This window comes from Gossypium arboreum, chromosome 2, assembly GCF_025698485.1.
Source record: "Gossypium arboreum isolate Shixiya-1 chromosome 2, ASM2569848v2, whole genome shotgun sequence".
Classification (NCBI taxonomy): domain Eukaryota; kingdom Viridiplantae; phylum Streptophyta; class Magnoliopsida; order Malvales; family Malvaceae; genus Gossypium; species Gossypium arboreum.
Genome location: NC_069071.1, coordinates 1,460,801 through 1,477,387, shown reverse-complemented (window position 1 = coordinate 1,477,387; position 16,587 = coordinate 1,460,801). Strand labels below are relative to the sequence as shown.

General features: G+C 32.8%; 3 protein-coding genes across 4 annotated transcripts; 2 read left to right on the top strand and 1 right to left on the bottom strand.

Annotated features, from left to right (window-relative positions):
* Positions 1-4,172: 4,172 nt before the first annotated feature.
* LOC128289408 (histone-lysine N-methyltransferase SUVR5-like) lies at positions 4,173-5,649 on the top strand. Its single transcript, XM_053025254.1, has 5 exons — positions 4,173-4,183; positions 4,431-4,730; positions 4,813-4,950; positions 5,259-5,346; positions 5,542-5,649. Exons 1-5 carry the CDS (start codon positions 4,173-4,175, stop codon positions 5,647-5,649), a joined length of 645 nt encoding a protein of 214 aa, XP_052881214.1.
* A 547-nt stretch (positions 5,650-6,196) lies between these two features.
* Positions 6,197-7,621, bottom strand: LOC108485072 (uncharacterized). 2 transcript variants are annotated; one of them, XM_017788939.2, is made up of 3 exons: positions 7,335-7,621; positions 6,921-7,250; positions 6,197-6,497 (listed from the first exon to the last, which is right to left on the bottom strand). In XM_017788939.2, the coding sequence occupies exons 1-3, from the start codon at positions 7,423-7,425 to the stop codon at positions 6,484-6,486; spliced, it is 435 nt and encodes a 144-aa protein (XP_017644428.1). In that variant the 5' UTR covers positions 7,426-7,621; the 3' UTR covers positions 6,197-6,483. The 2 variants fall into 2 exon arrangements, with proteins under 2 accessions (XP_017644428.1, XP_017644423.1); XM_017788934.2 differs by having other exon boundaries at positions 6,197-6,472; positions 7,335-7,600.
* Positions 7,622-12,162: 4,541 nt separating this feature from the next.
* Positions 12,163-16,291, top strand: LOC108456905 (BTB/POZ domain-containing protein At3g50780). The gene is made up of 2 exons (XM_017755644.2): positions 12,163-13,715; positions 15,068-16,291. Exons 1-2 carry the CDS (start codon positions 13,080-13,082, stop codon positions 16,040-16,042), a joined length of 1,611 nt encoding a protein of 536 aa, XP_017611133.1. The 5' UTR covers positions 12,163-13,079; the 3' UTR covers positions 16,043-16,291.
* Positions 16,292-16,587: the final 296 nt, after the last annotated feature.

Genomic DNA, 16,587 nt, shown 5'->3' with positions numbered 1-16,587 from the left:
AGCACCGTAAAAGGAATGAAATCGAGAATGAGGAACCTTCTCGTTAAAGCTTGCCAAATTGATGGTGTGTTTTTTAATCCAAATCTTTTCATAGTTTAAAATCCAAACATCTAGCATCTTAGTTTGATAACTATGGTGATCAACCCGAGTTTCCCTTGGTATGACACATGGGCGATCTGACACCGACGATCTTTTCCACCAAGTGAGTCCGGCAGTGAAGTCATTCCCCATTCCTCTTTGTCTCCGTCGAAAGATAATATGGTGTGCTTGTCTTGTTCGTGGTTGAACATAAGCCAATGGAGGCCGCCACACGCAGAAACAACTTGAGTGTTCTTGAAAGAGTCGTGGCATGTCAATTTTAAATCGTCTGATTGCTTCCATTCCCAACTCTTGGAATCAAATATCTCGCAGTGCCACGATACATCTTCTTCGTCAGAATATTCCGATTCGGAGTGGTCTGATACGCGGCCTATATCGTCGTACCTGCTGTCGGAGAGTCGGACAATTTTGAACCGTAAAGGGTTCTATCCGAGCACCAACATGCTTATATTTGTCTTCCAAAATTGAGGTTTTGGAGACGGGATGACTTCCCATTGTTGAGTAGTTGGTTTACAAATATAAAACGAGTTACCTCCAAATTTGCTTAGGCTACATAAAACCAAACCTCCATTGACCGCTGCTACAATCCAAGTAGGTTGGGTCTCACTATTGACACCAACTCCGGTGGTAATGGATCAAATATTCTCGAACGTTGAACTAAATATCCCACCATTGTTGATGTCCTTTCAGAATGTAGCCGCATAAAACTAGATTGGTAAGTGAGATCCTTCCATTCTTTCGAAAGAACCCTACACTTTTTCATTGTTTTCAATTCAGCCCTCGAGAAGATTTCAAATAAAATCTCGTCGCTAAAATCATAAGACGCCATCAATCTATTGGGATAAAGAAAAAAGCAAAAAGAATATGTAGTTAATTACAGTTAAGATGTTTATATATATCTATAGTAATTGGATGAATTTATTTCTTGCGCGGAAAGTAACTTCTAGTTCGAATAATAGTAGGACGAGGTTAATTATAAAATCTTCATCTTTAATTACTTGACTACTAAGTAAGTATTTTATCAAAATTTTACCATTATTTATGAAAATTAACAAATAAATTACTTACATAATCTACTTTAAAACTTATATAATAAAATTTTCTCATGATAATACAAATTAAATATCAATAATTAAAAAATCATGTGTAATATATTTCATTTTTATATAAATTTATTTTTTTAAATCAATTTAGCTCAATTTTTTAGTTGGTTGATAAGAGCCAAAATAAATTATATGCATTTATTAAAGAACTTAAATAAAGCCAAATCTTTCTAAATCAACATTAATAATAATTAATATGATTTGATTTACTTTTTCTTTTATAATTACATAAAACTAAAACTTTAAGTTGTAAATCTTTGACTTATGATACATCATAAATTATAATTTGATACCTTTTAATATATTTATGATGATTTATAAAGATTAATTTAGACCAATAATGCATGATTCAATGTTGAATTTATTTAAGGAGAATGGTTGTTTTTTTTTTTGAAGAGTGCATACAAGAAACTTAGGGAAGATTTGTGGAATCTGAAAGAACTAATATGAAAAATTCTCATGATAGGGAGTGGATTCTGGGCTACAATAGATATTTGGGTAATTGCTCTATTTTCGATGCTGAGCTATGAGACATTTTGAGCGAATTGGCTCTCTTAGTTGATCAAGGTTATGATAGAGTTTTAATCCTATTTGATAATCTTGTGGGGTACAAGCTATTCAGGAAGACGCCAAAAGGTTATAATTCTGCATTAGTATTCCAAAGAATTCATCAATTTGTTGGAGTGCTTTAATTACCGGCATATTTGTCACATTTTTAGAGAGAAAAATTAGGATGCGGATAGATTGGTTAAACTTACTCACATTAGTTCATATGATGTGTACTTGTATAAGGTCTCCCTGTTAAGGGGAACAAGTTAATTTTTGTAATAAGTTTGAGTATCATTCCTTTTCACCAAAAAAATAATAATAATTTTAACTTAATTTTTAGTTATCATATCTTAATGTTGCTTACAATATCTCTTAAATTACATATAAAGGAGCGGGATAAATCTCAAAATCACGTATTCACAAGAAAACTTTCTGGAACCTTGTCGACTAGTTTTGGTGCAGCAAAAGGACCCGTGATTTGTGTGCTTAAGTTGTCATATCTTAAAACTTTTACATCTTAGTGCCATAGCTTGAACAACTAGATTTCACATCCTTTTGGACTCTTGATAGCTGTATTCAGCTCTCTTCAGTTCCTGGAAACTGACATGTTAAATATTAATATTAGCACCAGACCCCAGTTTGAGCAAACATAGGTAATCATATAAGCTAGGCCCGGAAATAGTGTTAGTATCGTTCTGCATGCTTTGTGGTTGAATAAGGAATTTATTTTTTTTGTAGTTTTTTTCTGTTAGTCTATAAATGGATGAAGCATGAAAGATGTCTACATTGTTGCTTCCATTTAATTTTTTCTGTGCTTGCATGCAGGATTGCTATCTTGTTTATATTTTGACTTCTTTTTCCTCCTAGAGCAGTGCCATTGAGGTGTTTGATTTTTCAGTATTTGTCAGGTGGATAGATAGATAGAGGCTTCAGTATTTTTATATTATGAAGAAACCCCAAAATAGTGTGCAAATCGTTGTGTGGCTTTCTTAGAGTATTAATGGAGGCATACTTCAAAAAATTTATTACTACATTCATATATAAATAACAATATAATAAGATATACATACATCTTTAAACTTTTAGAACTAAACAGTAAGAGATTAATATATGTATTGCTGGGGCTTTAGCTGAACAGGTTCAGAATCTGCTTGAATAAAATATGCCGAATCAATGAATTTACCAGCATATATCTCCTTCAACTCACCAGTCTTGAAATTATAATAATACACCCACACGGAATACTTGCACCCCAAATCCATCATAAACAGAGTGTCAGCATTGTAAAAGGAAAAGGAAAGAAATGGAGAAGGAGAAGGAAGGACCTTTTCGTGAAAGCTTTTCAAATTTATGGTGTGTTTTTTAATCCAAATCTTTTCATGGTTTAAAATCCAAACATCTAGCATCTTAGTTTCATAACTATGGTTGATCAACCCGAGTTTCCCTTCGCATGACACATGGGCGATTTGATCATCCCGATGAGTTTTTCGACCAAGTGAGTCCGGCAGTGAAGTCATTGTCCATTCCTCTTTGTCTCCGTCGAAAGATAATATGGTGTACTTGTCTTGTTGGTCGTTGAACATAAGCCAATGGAGGCAACCGCACACAGAAACATCTTGAGTGTTCATGAACGAGTAGTGGCAGGTTAATTTTAAATCGTCTGATTGTTTCCATTCCCAACTCTTGGAATCAAATATCTCGCAATGCCATGATTTTTCATTGGATAATGCACTGAAATTATCTTCTTCGTCGGAATATTTCGAATCGAGATCTACAGCGTCGTCCTTGCTGTCGGAGAGTCGGACAATTTTGAACCGTAAAGGGTTCGATCGCAGCACCAACATGCTTATCTTTGTCCTCCGAAATCGAGGATTTGGAGGCGGAAGGATTTCCCCTCCTTCATTACTAGTTGGTTTATAAACATAAAACGAGTCACCTCCAAATTTGCTTAGGCTACATAAAACCAAACCTTCATTGGCCGCTGCTACAACCCTAAAACGGTGGTGTAAAAAATAACTCACATACGGAGAATACGCAGTTGGTTTTACTGAATCGGCTATTGACACCAAGTACTGAGTCGGTACTCTCGAAGACTGAAGTAAATATCCTACCATTGTTGATGTCCTTTCAGAATGTAGCCGCATAAAACTAGATTCGTAAGTGAGATCCTTGCATTCTTTCGAAAGAACCCTACACTTTTTCATTGTTTTCAATTCAGCCCTCGAGAAGATTTCAAATAAAATATCTCTGCTAAAATCATAAGAGGCCATCAAAAAAAGAAAAAAAAACAAATAAATAAGCAAAAAGAATATGTAGTTAATTACAGTGAAGAAGTTTATATATATATAGCAATTGGATGAATTTATTTCTTGCAGGTGAAGTAACTTCTAGTTAGAATAATAGTAGGATTAGGTTAATTATATGGCTACCAAGTAAGTATTTTGTCAAAACTCTACTATTAATTATGAAAATTAACAAATAAATTACTTACATAATCTCCTTTAAATTAAAACTTAATTAAATAATAAAATTTTCTCATGGTCATACAAATTAAATATCAATAATTAAAAAAAAATGGAACATTATAGAAATACATGCGCTTTCCACAAGTAGATATATACTGATACGTAACCTTGTTGGTGTCTTCCTGTGCTCCTCGATTCTGGTTTATGTCTTGAGATTAAACCTTTGTGAAACTGCGGAGGAGGGCTACCTTGTCTATGAATGCAACCGTAAGTGTAGCTGCAATATAGCATGCCCGAATAGGGTTTTGCAAAAAGGTGTACGTGTAAAACTGGAAGTCTTCAAAACCGGGAATAAGGTAATTATTTCAACTTTTTGTTGCATTCTAGAGTGGTGTCCTCTGACATTGCTCATGTTGATCTTCAGGGCTGGTGAACCAATTCTGAGTGGCACATTTGTGAGTGAATATTTTGGGGAGATCTTAGGCGAGCAAGAGGCAAACAAGAGGCTTACCAGGTTTCAATTTCATTTACAGAGATCTGCTTTTACCTTGTGCTTATATGCTTCATGCTGAATAGGCTGTCTGATCTAATATCAGGTATGGTAGAGATGGTTGCAACTATATGTTTAACGTTGGTTCTCAAATAAATGATATGAGCCTGTTAATTGAAGGACAAGCACGATATTTTATTGATGCATCCAAATACGGAAATATTTCCCGGTTCATCAATCATAGGTGAGGATACACTTGTATGCATCCGCTATCGCATACTGAAATGTTTTCCCATTCTGGCATTTCCAAGTTGTAACTTCGCCATAAAAATTGTGTGACTGAAGATCCAGAGATTTTAATTATGTTCACCATTTTCTATTTATGTGTAATAATGACTTTAGCATTTATGACATTTCTGAAGGAATTAGTTTAGCTAAGTGGCTCAGTTCAACTTGATGTGTTCAGAGAATGATACTATATCTCTACTTTTGAAATCCCAAGTTTCTATTGATGCGCTCATGCTTCGTGTTCTGTCCTTGAATTCTTCTTAGCTGCTCGCCAAATCTTGTGAATCATCAAGTTCTTGTGGACAGCATGGATTGTCACCGAGCTCACATTGGTCTCTATGCCAGTCAAGATGTAAGTACTTCTCAAAAATATTGAGTACAAATCTGTTGCATATATGGAACCTTGGATGATCTATTGTTGAAAATGGTTTGTGGAATAAGATGTGTGGTTTAGATGGTTATAAAAGAAAAGTTTAATTGGGTAAAGAAGGTTTTAAATAGGCATGTCTTTGACATTTCTTTCCCCTCCTATTTCACTATTTTGCAGATATCTGTAGGTGAAGAGCTGACTTTTGACTATCGATATGAACTGCTGCCTGGACAAGGATATCCATGTCAATATGGAGCTTCTACATGTAGGGGCCGCCTTTACTAAACCCTCAGTGAGCACTATGGGATCTCAATGACATCTAAGATTTTTCTTTACGGATACCAAGCTCTAACATAATAGGAGTTTTACCTCCATCAAATCTGGCATTCTAACAGCTCTTCATTTTATCCGGTGGTTCTTGCACTAGGGCGACTATAAACTGCCAAATCACTATCAGTTGGAGTTCAACAGGCTCCATACAGAACATGCAACTTGCTGTACAGAATTTTCAACTGAACCAGATTGGTTCTATGGTAGTTCTTTCGAAATGGGATGAAAGCATGCAATGTATTTACTGGATCTCTTTCTAAACTCTCCCCTCTCCCCTCTCCCCTCTCCCCTATTTCCTTTTCTTCTATCTCGAGTTAGCTGTCGAATTTTTTTCCTTTTTATGGTCCATCGCAGTTCTTAGGTTGATAGCTTGGTCTAGGTATGTTAGAAAGCAGTTTTTTGTCTTCTTTTTAATGCATGAATTGCCTCTTTCTGGTAGTTTGCCTTTTGTGACATTCTCTAATCTCTGTAGTTTGCTCTCTGTTGTATAAATTTTGAACAATTCTTCCTACAGTGCTTTATCTTCATTAAGTTACTTAAATACTCAATCATGACATCCATACATATAGTAAAACAAACAAAACTGTCATATGTAGTTCCCTCAAGTGAGTCATAAGCAAATTTTCTTGAGAAACAACAAACTGAAACATGGATATCATTAAACTCCAGAAACAAACAGAATCCACCAAATCTGATGTTTAGAACCTCATTTCCCCTTTTTGAATCACAAAGAACACAAAAGGAAGCCCATAACTGAATGCCACTAAGCCTGCCATTCCTGTTCAAGAATTAAGCCTTGAAAGCTGAAAGTACATGAAATGAAAGTAAATGGAAAAAGGTTAAATCACTTTTTGGACCTCAACTTCGCAGGTTTTTTCACATCTGGATCTATTTTTTTTTTATCTAAGTTAGACCTTGAACTAGACAATTATTCCTACATTAATGCTTAAACTTTTTTTTTCAAGTTAATCCTTTAAATTTCCCGAAAACCTTAAAGTTTAGTCTCCAATATGAAAACAATTGTCCTTAAATTAAAAGAAGTCTAAGCCCTCAATGTGAAAACAATTACCTAATTCAATCGTAAATAAAAAAAAGTTCAAACTCCAATATTAAAAATATTACCATGTTTAACTCGGAAGAAAAGAATTAGGCACCAAAATATTTAGTTGAAGCTCAAAAAGTGATTTAAACAAGTAGAAAACAAAAGTGGTTCTAGTGTCACTCACCATATGCAACAACACCTCTTCCGACAATTTTCCTCTTCTTTCTTTGCTTAACATCCACTGGTTCTGATAAACATACCAAATGCAAAACCATGGAGATTATAGCCAACAAACTCCCTGTTTTCTCCCTAACAACTCTCTCAGCCAAATCTAATGACCACAATCCAGCTATCTTTCTTACATAACCTTCAACCACAACCTTAATAAACAACAATACTCCAAGACACAGTGCCACTTGTGCAACATGTTTGATATACCCTTTTGCTGAGGTTCTCCAGTTTAGTAGATTGACAATACAAGCACAAGCATAGAGGGAAAACCAGAAGTACCAAACTATGGGAGAAATTATCAGATATTAAAACAAAAACCCAATATTATTAAAACATAAAAACGAAAACAATAAAACAGGAAGTATACCAGGGTCATTTAATTGAACTGATGATGAAAAACCAAACATGATTGCCATTAGCAGAGAGCAGCAGGTGAAAAGATTTCTGGGTTTTGCCATTTTCTTAGGTTGAACATGGAAAACTAATTTAATTATTATGATATATGGGTATATTATTAATAAAAGCTATGATATAGGTCAACCCTTTCTGGCATATATATTTCTTCCATCATCAATGCACTAACTTTCATAAAATTGCAAATCTTCTTTCATCTACCAAAATGTAAATATGTTTGATAATCTTAATTTTTAAGGTTCTAACAATTAAAAATTGTTGGTTTCTGTTGATGGGTGGGCGCTTTTGAGAAAAAAATCATGCTAGCTTTCGCTACAATACGAGATACAGAATTTTTCATCAAGGGAAAATATATTTAGAAGACTAAATATCAATTGTTTGACGGACGATATTTTAATTTTTAATAGTAGAGATAAAAAGATTAATTTAATCTTTGACATAAAGTATAATAAAAGAGATAAAATGTAATCCGATTAGTTACTCACAATATTTACAATATTCTTATTCTTGACAAGATGAATTAACTACCCAATAAATCTCACAAATTTCAAATTACAATGCTAAAATGGAGTCTAAAATAAAGAAACAAGGAAAGTGACCATTGACCACATAGGCAAGGGGTTGGATTTGGGGGTGACAAAAGTTGAAAAAACAAAGCTAAGACATATAGCAGCCAACTTAGTTGAGTCTACTTCATACGTTATCCACAAGTAATGAGGGTAAAACAACAGTACTTCAAGTGAGCCCAAAACATGTTATAGATAAGATTCCAATGTCCAAATTACATAAAGGACAAAAAAAAAACAGTTTTTTCTTTTGCAAAATATGTATGAATATAGTGAAAAGAAAAGGAAAGAAAAACTTGAGTTACAAACTTATTTATGGAGTTATAGTGACAAAAAAAATTCAGGAAAAATAAAAGAAAAGAAGAAGAAAAAAATGGGTAATATACTTTTAATCCTTGAACTTGGTAATTAGGTTTATGTTGATCATTTCAAGTGATGATAAGACACAATATTAGAATATCGTATAATAAAATTATTGTAAATTTGTTAAGTTTAGTGACCAAAATAGACTTGATTATAAAAATTAAACACCAAAACCAACAAAAATAGAAATACTCAAACAAACTTAATTATCAAATTCAAGTCATAAAAGTTCTAGTAACCCAAATAAAAAACTAGAAATTTGACTTATTCTTGAGTCTCAAATGACTCTATATTTATATTGAATCTTAATTAAATTCGGAGTTAAAAATATTTTAACTTCTAAATTAGAAGTAAGATCTCCTAAAATTATTATTTTCTACTTAAACCTGAAATTTTATTTTAAAGACATTTAATTCTTTACCACTCGAATTTAATAAAATTTATGGGGAAGCAAATGATGATGGCACACCTTATGAGAAGGCATGATCATATGAGCGGTAAAGGTGGGCCAAAATTTTACAACTAGCCATGCCCATCTTTGCAAATGATTCTTTTATTCTTCTTTTCCATCATTGCTGAAACACTCCATTATTGCATTCCAGCAGAACCTTTTCTTAAAGAGTAAAATACAGACCAATGTTTGAACTTAGAACCAAAGTAAAAATAAAAATAATATTTAGTCCCTGAATTTATCAAATTTTTCAATTTGATCTCTGATTGTCTTTTTTCATTTTAGTTCCTAAACTTGACGATTTTTTCTTAATTTTAGTCCTCGTAATGATGTGGCATTTTAAGATACCTACATTTTTAAAAGAAGTTAAAATATTTTTAAGTCTCTATATTTTTTGAAAAATTAGAATTCAGTCCTTGCACTTTTATTTTCAAGAATTTAATCTTTCTGCTTTTCAGATTTCAAAATATAGGTTCAATTGTTAGCATTATTAATTTTTTTGTTATTCAAGTTCATTACAACCTCATTTTTTTAATAACATGGCTATGAAGTGAGTATTTTTTAAAAATTTTAAAATGTCACACCAACAAGTTAATAAAAAAATTTAACAACTTTGAATTATAAAAAATAGATGGACTAAGTTCCTGAAACAAAAAGTACAGGGATTAAATTCTAAAATTTTGAAAAGTACAATAACTTTGGCATATTTTAATCTTTTTAAAAATATATAGTTTTTTGAGTGATGACATGACGCAATATCAAAGTGTCACGTCATCACATGGACTAAAAATTGAGAAAATTTTGTGAAATTCTAAGACTAATGTAGACAAATTTAAGGACTAAATTGAAAAAAATTAGATTTAGGGACTAAATATTGTTTTACCCAAAGAGAAAAGACTTTGAAAAGCATTAACTAATTTCATCATATTGTATATAAAATGGCCACATGCAAAAGCTTCCTCCTTTTGATAAAGTAAGTATATTTTCATGTTCCCATAAATCAAGATGTTTCCTTCTTTATTATTATTATTTACAGATGGGTCCATTGAGAAGCTTTTATTAAGATCTGAATTTATGGCAAATTAGAAAACAAAAGGGTAAATTTGAAGGGACCAATGACATGATGGAATATCTAATAACTTTGAGGAAATAAATGAATTAAGAATAAATGGTTTAATTAAATAATATATTTGAGTTGTTTGATTAGAATCTAACATAATTTCTCAATATGATTTTTTTATATACAATTTAATTTGAATATTTCAAGTTCATAACATCTTTTATTAATGTTTGAATAAAATAATATTCAGGACGAATTTGGACGGGCAGTGGGATATATTTAGCTTACTTTTTGTCTTACGCTATAATATTGTTAAAGTATTTAATCTCACCGTCACTGTTGTTTTTACATTAACAGTAAATAAACGCACTGTTCATCTAAACCCATCTTTAGTCTCTAAAGTTGACTTTTTTATCAATTTTTAGTTTTATAATCTTGATATTTTGTAATTTTTCTTAATTTTGATTTATGTAATGACGTGATATTTTAATATTATGTTACATCATTACATAAAAATATTCTTTTTTTTTAAAAAAATTAAACGACGATGTAGTATAATATTAATGTGTCACATCATTATAGAGACTAATTTTTTTAAAAAAAGTACCCAATTCAGAGATTAAAATAGGCAAAGAAAATGTAGGGATCAAATTAAAAAATACTAAGCTCAAGGCCCAAATATTGAACTTATCCCTTATGTTTTTAGCTCCCTTGTTTTAAAATGTCATAAATTTGTCCAAATTACTGTTGTGGTCATAAAAGTTACCAGAAATAATAATTTTAAACATTTCTGATGTTTCCTACCTCATTAAAAAATTGCTAGATTTAGCTCTCACTATTCATTTTATTTTCTCTCGATATCTTTTAAATAAAATTATGACAGGTTTTTTTAAAAAAAAAAATGCCTCTTTCATTTAGTGGTCTTTTCTAACTTGCCAGATTTAATTATGATCCAATATAACTGCCCGACACCAAAAATAGAAAAACACTCTCAATCCCTTAATTTGATTTTTTTGCCTCCTCAAAATGCCCTTCACCAACTCTTAATAGGGGAAAGCAATTTGCGATTTTAACCGAAAATTTGAAAAAATCAATCCACAAACTAAACTGACCAAAAACATTAACTTATTTTATATTATTTTAAATTATTTTAAATATATTTATATTTTATGATGTATAATAAATACATAACCATATAAATCCAACATAATAACCCAAAGTTGGTTAATTGAAAAAATCGACCGAATCAAAATCGGTTCAATTTGGTCAATTTACTCAACTAAAGTTAATCAGACCAGTTTGTTAAGCATAGAGCTTAATGTCCCTCAACGAATAAAATTAGAAATTCAAAATTTGTAAATAAAAAAGTGTTACTTTTATTTAGGGGTTTAATTAAATTTTACTACGAATTTAATCACGATCCAATATACGAGTACCTGATATTGAAAATCTTTTGTGAAATATCAATTTTATCACGAGAAAATCTCATAGTAAGGTAAAAGATGAGATTTAAGTAATGTCTTAAAATCACAGGCATATCAATTTATTAACTAATATCAACATTTGTTGAATCACATCCAAAATTTAGCTAGATTCATATAAACAAATGGGATAAGTCAAAATTTAGCTTTTGAACTTGGAATTATTTTTAATTTAGTACCTGAACTTAGTAATTTTTTTTTCAATTTTGGTACTTGTGATAATGTGACATTTTGAGATTGTGCCTTATTATCACTTGAAATTTAAAAAAATATATATAATTTTTTATGTGATAACATAATATAATATCAGAATGACATACTTATACATAAACAAAACTGGGAAAAGTTACATGTGGAGAAAAAAAGTCAAGGACTAAGTTAAAAAAAGCTGATAAATTTAGAGACTAAATGTCGTTTTATCCCTAAATAAAACACGTTTCAATTAGTCATTTGATTCAAACCCTACCTTTAAATTAGTCAACATTTAATCCTTAATCTTAGCAATTTTTTTTTTTAAAATTTGGTCTTTGAACTTTTTTGGTCCATATTAGTTACTTAATTAAACAATTTTTTCAATTTTGATTTCTATGATGATGTAATATTCTAAAATTGTATCACATTATCACTCGACTTTTTTAAAAGATTATATAATTTTTATGTGATGACGTGATGCAATATCAAAGTAATACATGAACAAAATTAAGAAAAAAATGCATGCGGACAATAAAAATTAAAGACTAAATTGAAAAAATTGACAAGTTCAGGGACTTTATCCCTAAATAAATCACCTTTTTAATTAGTCATTTGACTCACACCCCATCAGTATTAATGAAAACGATGCTCACTTCTTCTGCATCGAAAATCCAGCAGCGTCCCATAAAAGCAACAACACCTCAAAGACAGATAAGAACCCAAAAATTTATGGGGTTTGGCATTTTTTAAAAAAAAATTTAATGGGAGTAGAAAATCTTTTTTTTTTTAAAATGATGAGAGACCATTAAAAAATGAAAACTTCTTTTGATTAAATAGAGGATTTAGCAAGTGGTGTTTTTTTTTTTTTTAGTACAAAAGAAAGAATATTCAGACTTGCAAGGTAAAAAACAACAGTTATCTAAAGCTTAGTTGAGACAGAAACAGTGGTAAAATTCCCCTTTTTCAATATTTGATTTTTTAAAATTCCCCTTTTTCAATATTTGATTTTTTCTTTTTTTGCTTTAGCTGTTGTGGGGTTTTGTTTGCTTTCTATTTCTTATATACAAAATATAAAATATGACACTTTACTCATTATTCTGCCCTGGCCTAAGTCTTGAGTTGAATGGTTCCCTTGATGCTTAACACCATAGCTCTCAATCAATCATTTTAGGCACCTGTGGGCTTAGAAAATAAGATATTGAAGATGGGTTTTCAAAGGAGATAGCAAATACCAGGTTAAAACATTAATAGCAGTCTTTCTTTTGCTCTGGCTTTAGTGTTTTGAAGTTTTCGATATTCTCTTTGTTGGGTATAAAAAAGGTACCTTTTTTTTTCTACAGCTAGGAATAGGAGAATTTCTAAAGATTTTGGCTTCTTTTTTTTTTTTTTCCTATCTTTCTTACCCTGTGATTTGTTGTTGTTTGATGAAGAAATTTTTAGGTTCTTTACTATTGTAGATTACTGTTAAATGCATGTTTTAGGTAAGTTCATATAGCCTTTTTTGTATAGAAATCTTTAGGAACTTAACTTTAGGGAGTTTATGCCTTGTTTTTTCTTAAAATAATGCATTGAGTTGGTGTTGGAAATGGCTGAAATTAGACTTCCTAAGGTAGAACAGGGTCAAACCAAGATTAGAAATGTTCCAATTGCAGTGACCCCTGAAGGTTTTTGGTGTTGTCCGTCTCCTGTTGGGTTTCAAAAGACTCTTAAATCACAAAAGCCTTTAAACAAGCCCAAACCCTCCTCGCCGCCCCCTCAGGTTACTGTTCATAAGAAGCAAGTCCCGGTAACCGAGAAGAAGCCGATGACTACACCAATAAAGCCAGCAGGTACTTATGGTGATCAAAGAACTTTTACTCCAGTTAATCATGGTATTAGTGCACCAGTAGTTCCGGAGAGGGTGCCGAGGCCTAAGGTAGAACATGTGCCTAGGAATGTGGCAATCGAGTATGGTGAACCGGGAACAAGTGATATGAAGGTGATTCTACTTGGGAAGCAAGGGTTTTGTGTGAAATTGAGTGTCCACAAGATAGTTCTAATGGAGCATAGCTGTTTTTTTACTGATAAACTTTCTGGACAAGAGCCTGGTTTGTCTTGTCTTGAAATCGATGACTGCGAGGATGTTGAAAGTTATGTCGAAACCGTGGGGTTGATGTATTGCAAAGAAATGAAGCAGCGGTTAATCAAACAAAGTGTTTCACGCGTGCTTCGCATTCTCAAGGTAATTTGCATATTCGTGCTATGGCCCTTCTATTTTTAGGGGCTGAATCCTTTTATATTGCGCATACACATACATGCTAAAAACACCATTTCTAATACCGGTCTTATCTTCACAAATAATAATAATCATAATAGTTGGTACTCAACTGTGTCATATCTCTTTGAACTTCTTAAATTCTAGTGAAAAGACGGTGTTGATCGCAAGCTCAAATTGACGGCATATCTGCACACTGAAAGCCCCGTTTGTTATTTTGAGACCATATATTACTTTTGAACTTTTACCAATATAATCTATGTACTTAGTATTCATGCTTGCCATGTTCGAAGTCAATATGCTATTATTTTCTTTAACATACACGGACTTGTAGAGCAATTAGCATTACAACTGATAATTATGTTTATGCTGTGCCATACTGTATATTGGCAGATCATAAATTATTTCTTATGCTTGAAAAGCAGAATATAAGTACTTAACCATTGAGAATGTTATAAATATGTGTAGGATTTACTTATATTCTTCATAATCTCCAAGCATACTTTAGTATGTCTATTGGCTGATATGGATGTTACCATTCCTTGTGAAGCGATGGTTTCGACTTGGAGAACTTGGAGATAGGGGTTATGTAGGATTATGAATTGACCTCATTAACAACTGCCTATACCATTCTGTTTCTCTGCTTGCTTGATGTAGCTTATTCGGTAAAAGTATCATGGAGGCCTTTGTGCTAGGATACGGATTGCATTTTGCCTTTTTTACTCAAAAAATGGGCAAATTAGTCCTTATACGTTAGATTAGAGAGCAAATTGGTCCTGTTAAGAAATTCCATCCATTTCTACTATTAAAAATTAGTCCTTGTATGTCTGCATGAGGTACATGTGGCACATCACATGTAATTGTTTGGTTATTTCGTTAGCTACACTAGTTTTTAACCGTAGAAATTGATGAAATTTTTAATAGAAAGGACCAGTTTGCTCTTTGATCTAATGTATATGGACTAATTTGCGCATTTTTTAAGTGAATGGGGCAAAATACAATCCGAGTCCTAGTATGGGGGCTTCCATGGTACTTTTACCTAGTTTATCCTTGCTAAAATTAAGAATATCATGTGACCTGCATGTTGTATTTCAAGCTCGCTTAAGATTCATGGTCTATTATATTTCGATCCATGAATGATATTCACTAGTTTATGCCATGCGATCTTTGTTTATTCAAAGTTCACTGTGATGTTGATTGACATCCAACAATTTGTAGAATTTATTGTTAAATGTCTCTTTTTGTGAAACCAGATAGTGCATATTAAAATTTGTCCTTTGACAAAACTTCCCTTACGCGTGTTATGAACTTCTTTGCAGGTTGCTGAACTACTTGGCTTTAACTCATGCATACAGTCATGCTTGGAATATTTAGAAGCAGTTCCTTGGGTTGGCGAAGAGGAAGAAGACAAGGTGGTCTCTTCAGTTTTGCGACTCCAGGGTGAAGGTATCGGGGTCACACCAGTATTAAAACGCATCTCCTCTAATGTCTCTAATCCCCCTAATGACACTATTTCACACATAATGGAACTTGTTCTTAAAAGCAATGAGGAGAGAGGACGACGTGAAATGAAATCTGTAGTATTGAAGCTTCTTAGAGAGAATAATAGCCTCCCGAGCTATGCTGGTCCAGCCGACGTCTGCAATGAAACAGTTTATACATTGTCCAGAAGTTGCTTGGATTCACTTTTATCTCTGTTCAAGCAAGCAGTTGAACTAGAACGAAGTGATAAATCTGTGGACAGCAGAGAACCTGTGGTGAAACAAATAGCTTTGGAGGCAGATAATCTCTCATGGTTGCTTGAGATTTTGGCTGACAGGCAATCGGCAGATGAATTTGCACTAATGTGGGCCAGCCAGCAAGAATTAGCAACATTACATTCGAAGCTTCCCATTGTGTCTCGACACCATGTTAGTTGCATTACAGCTCGGTTATTTGTTGGAATCGGAAAAGGGGAGTTGCTACCAGCGAAGGACACTCGTCAGTTATTGTTACAAACCTGGTTGCAACCATTGATCAATGACTACAACTGGTTGCAACATGGTTGCAGGTCATTTGATAGGAAAGTTGTGGAGGAAGGCATCGGTAGGACGATTCTCACTTTGCCTCTAGAGGATCAGCAAAGTATTCTGCTTACTTGGTTAGGCAGTTTTCTCAAGGCTGGCGACAACTGCCCCAATCTTCAAAGGGCTTTCGAGGTATGGTGGCGAAGAACTTTCATTAGACCTTACTCAGACGCCCAAGGCAACGTACCCCACTCTGATAGCTCAATGGCATCAAAGCAGCAAGACTAACCCTACGTAAATTAATAGCAATAACCTTTTCTGTTTAGGGGAGCTTGCTTCAACTGAAAAATAATGATATACTGAACCAAAGACACGCTCCGGTAAGTACCAAGAGTTGACAGTGGCAAGTCTCCTTCAATATGGTGTGATATAACTGTTTCATGTTTGATGTTTGTGCTAGAATTCATATATGGAATGTATGAAACATGTGCTTTGATTGTTTTGATATGGCAATTTTCATAAAGAAATTAAAATTAATATTAGAGTTTCGCTCCATCTGGTTTCATATATGGTTTGTGTAGCTGCGAATGAATCGCTTTATTTAGTTTATTTACATCTCTATGTAGAATCCAAGTCTTCATTGCAAGTGTTTATTGTGATTGAACATCATGTGATCACAGTGTTCATTGTGAGCCTGCAAAGTGTTGAACATACTATAGTCCAACAGTGATATACATATATTTATATATATACATATATATACTGTTCGACTTTGCATATCATTAATTTGTCGGTGCAGTTCATATGGTAGTGAATGTGTATCATTGAATGCC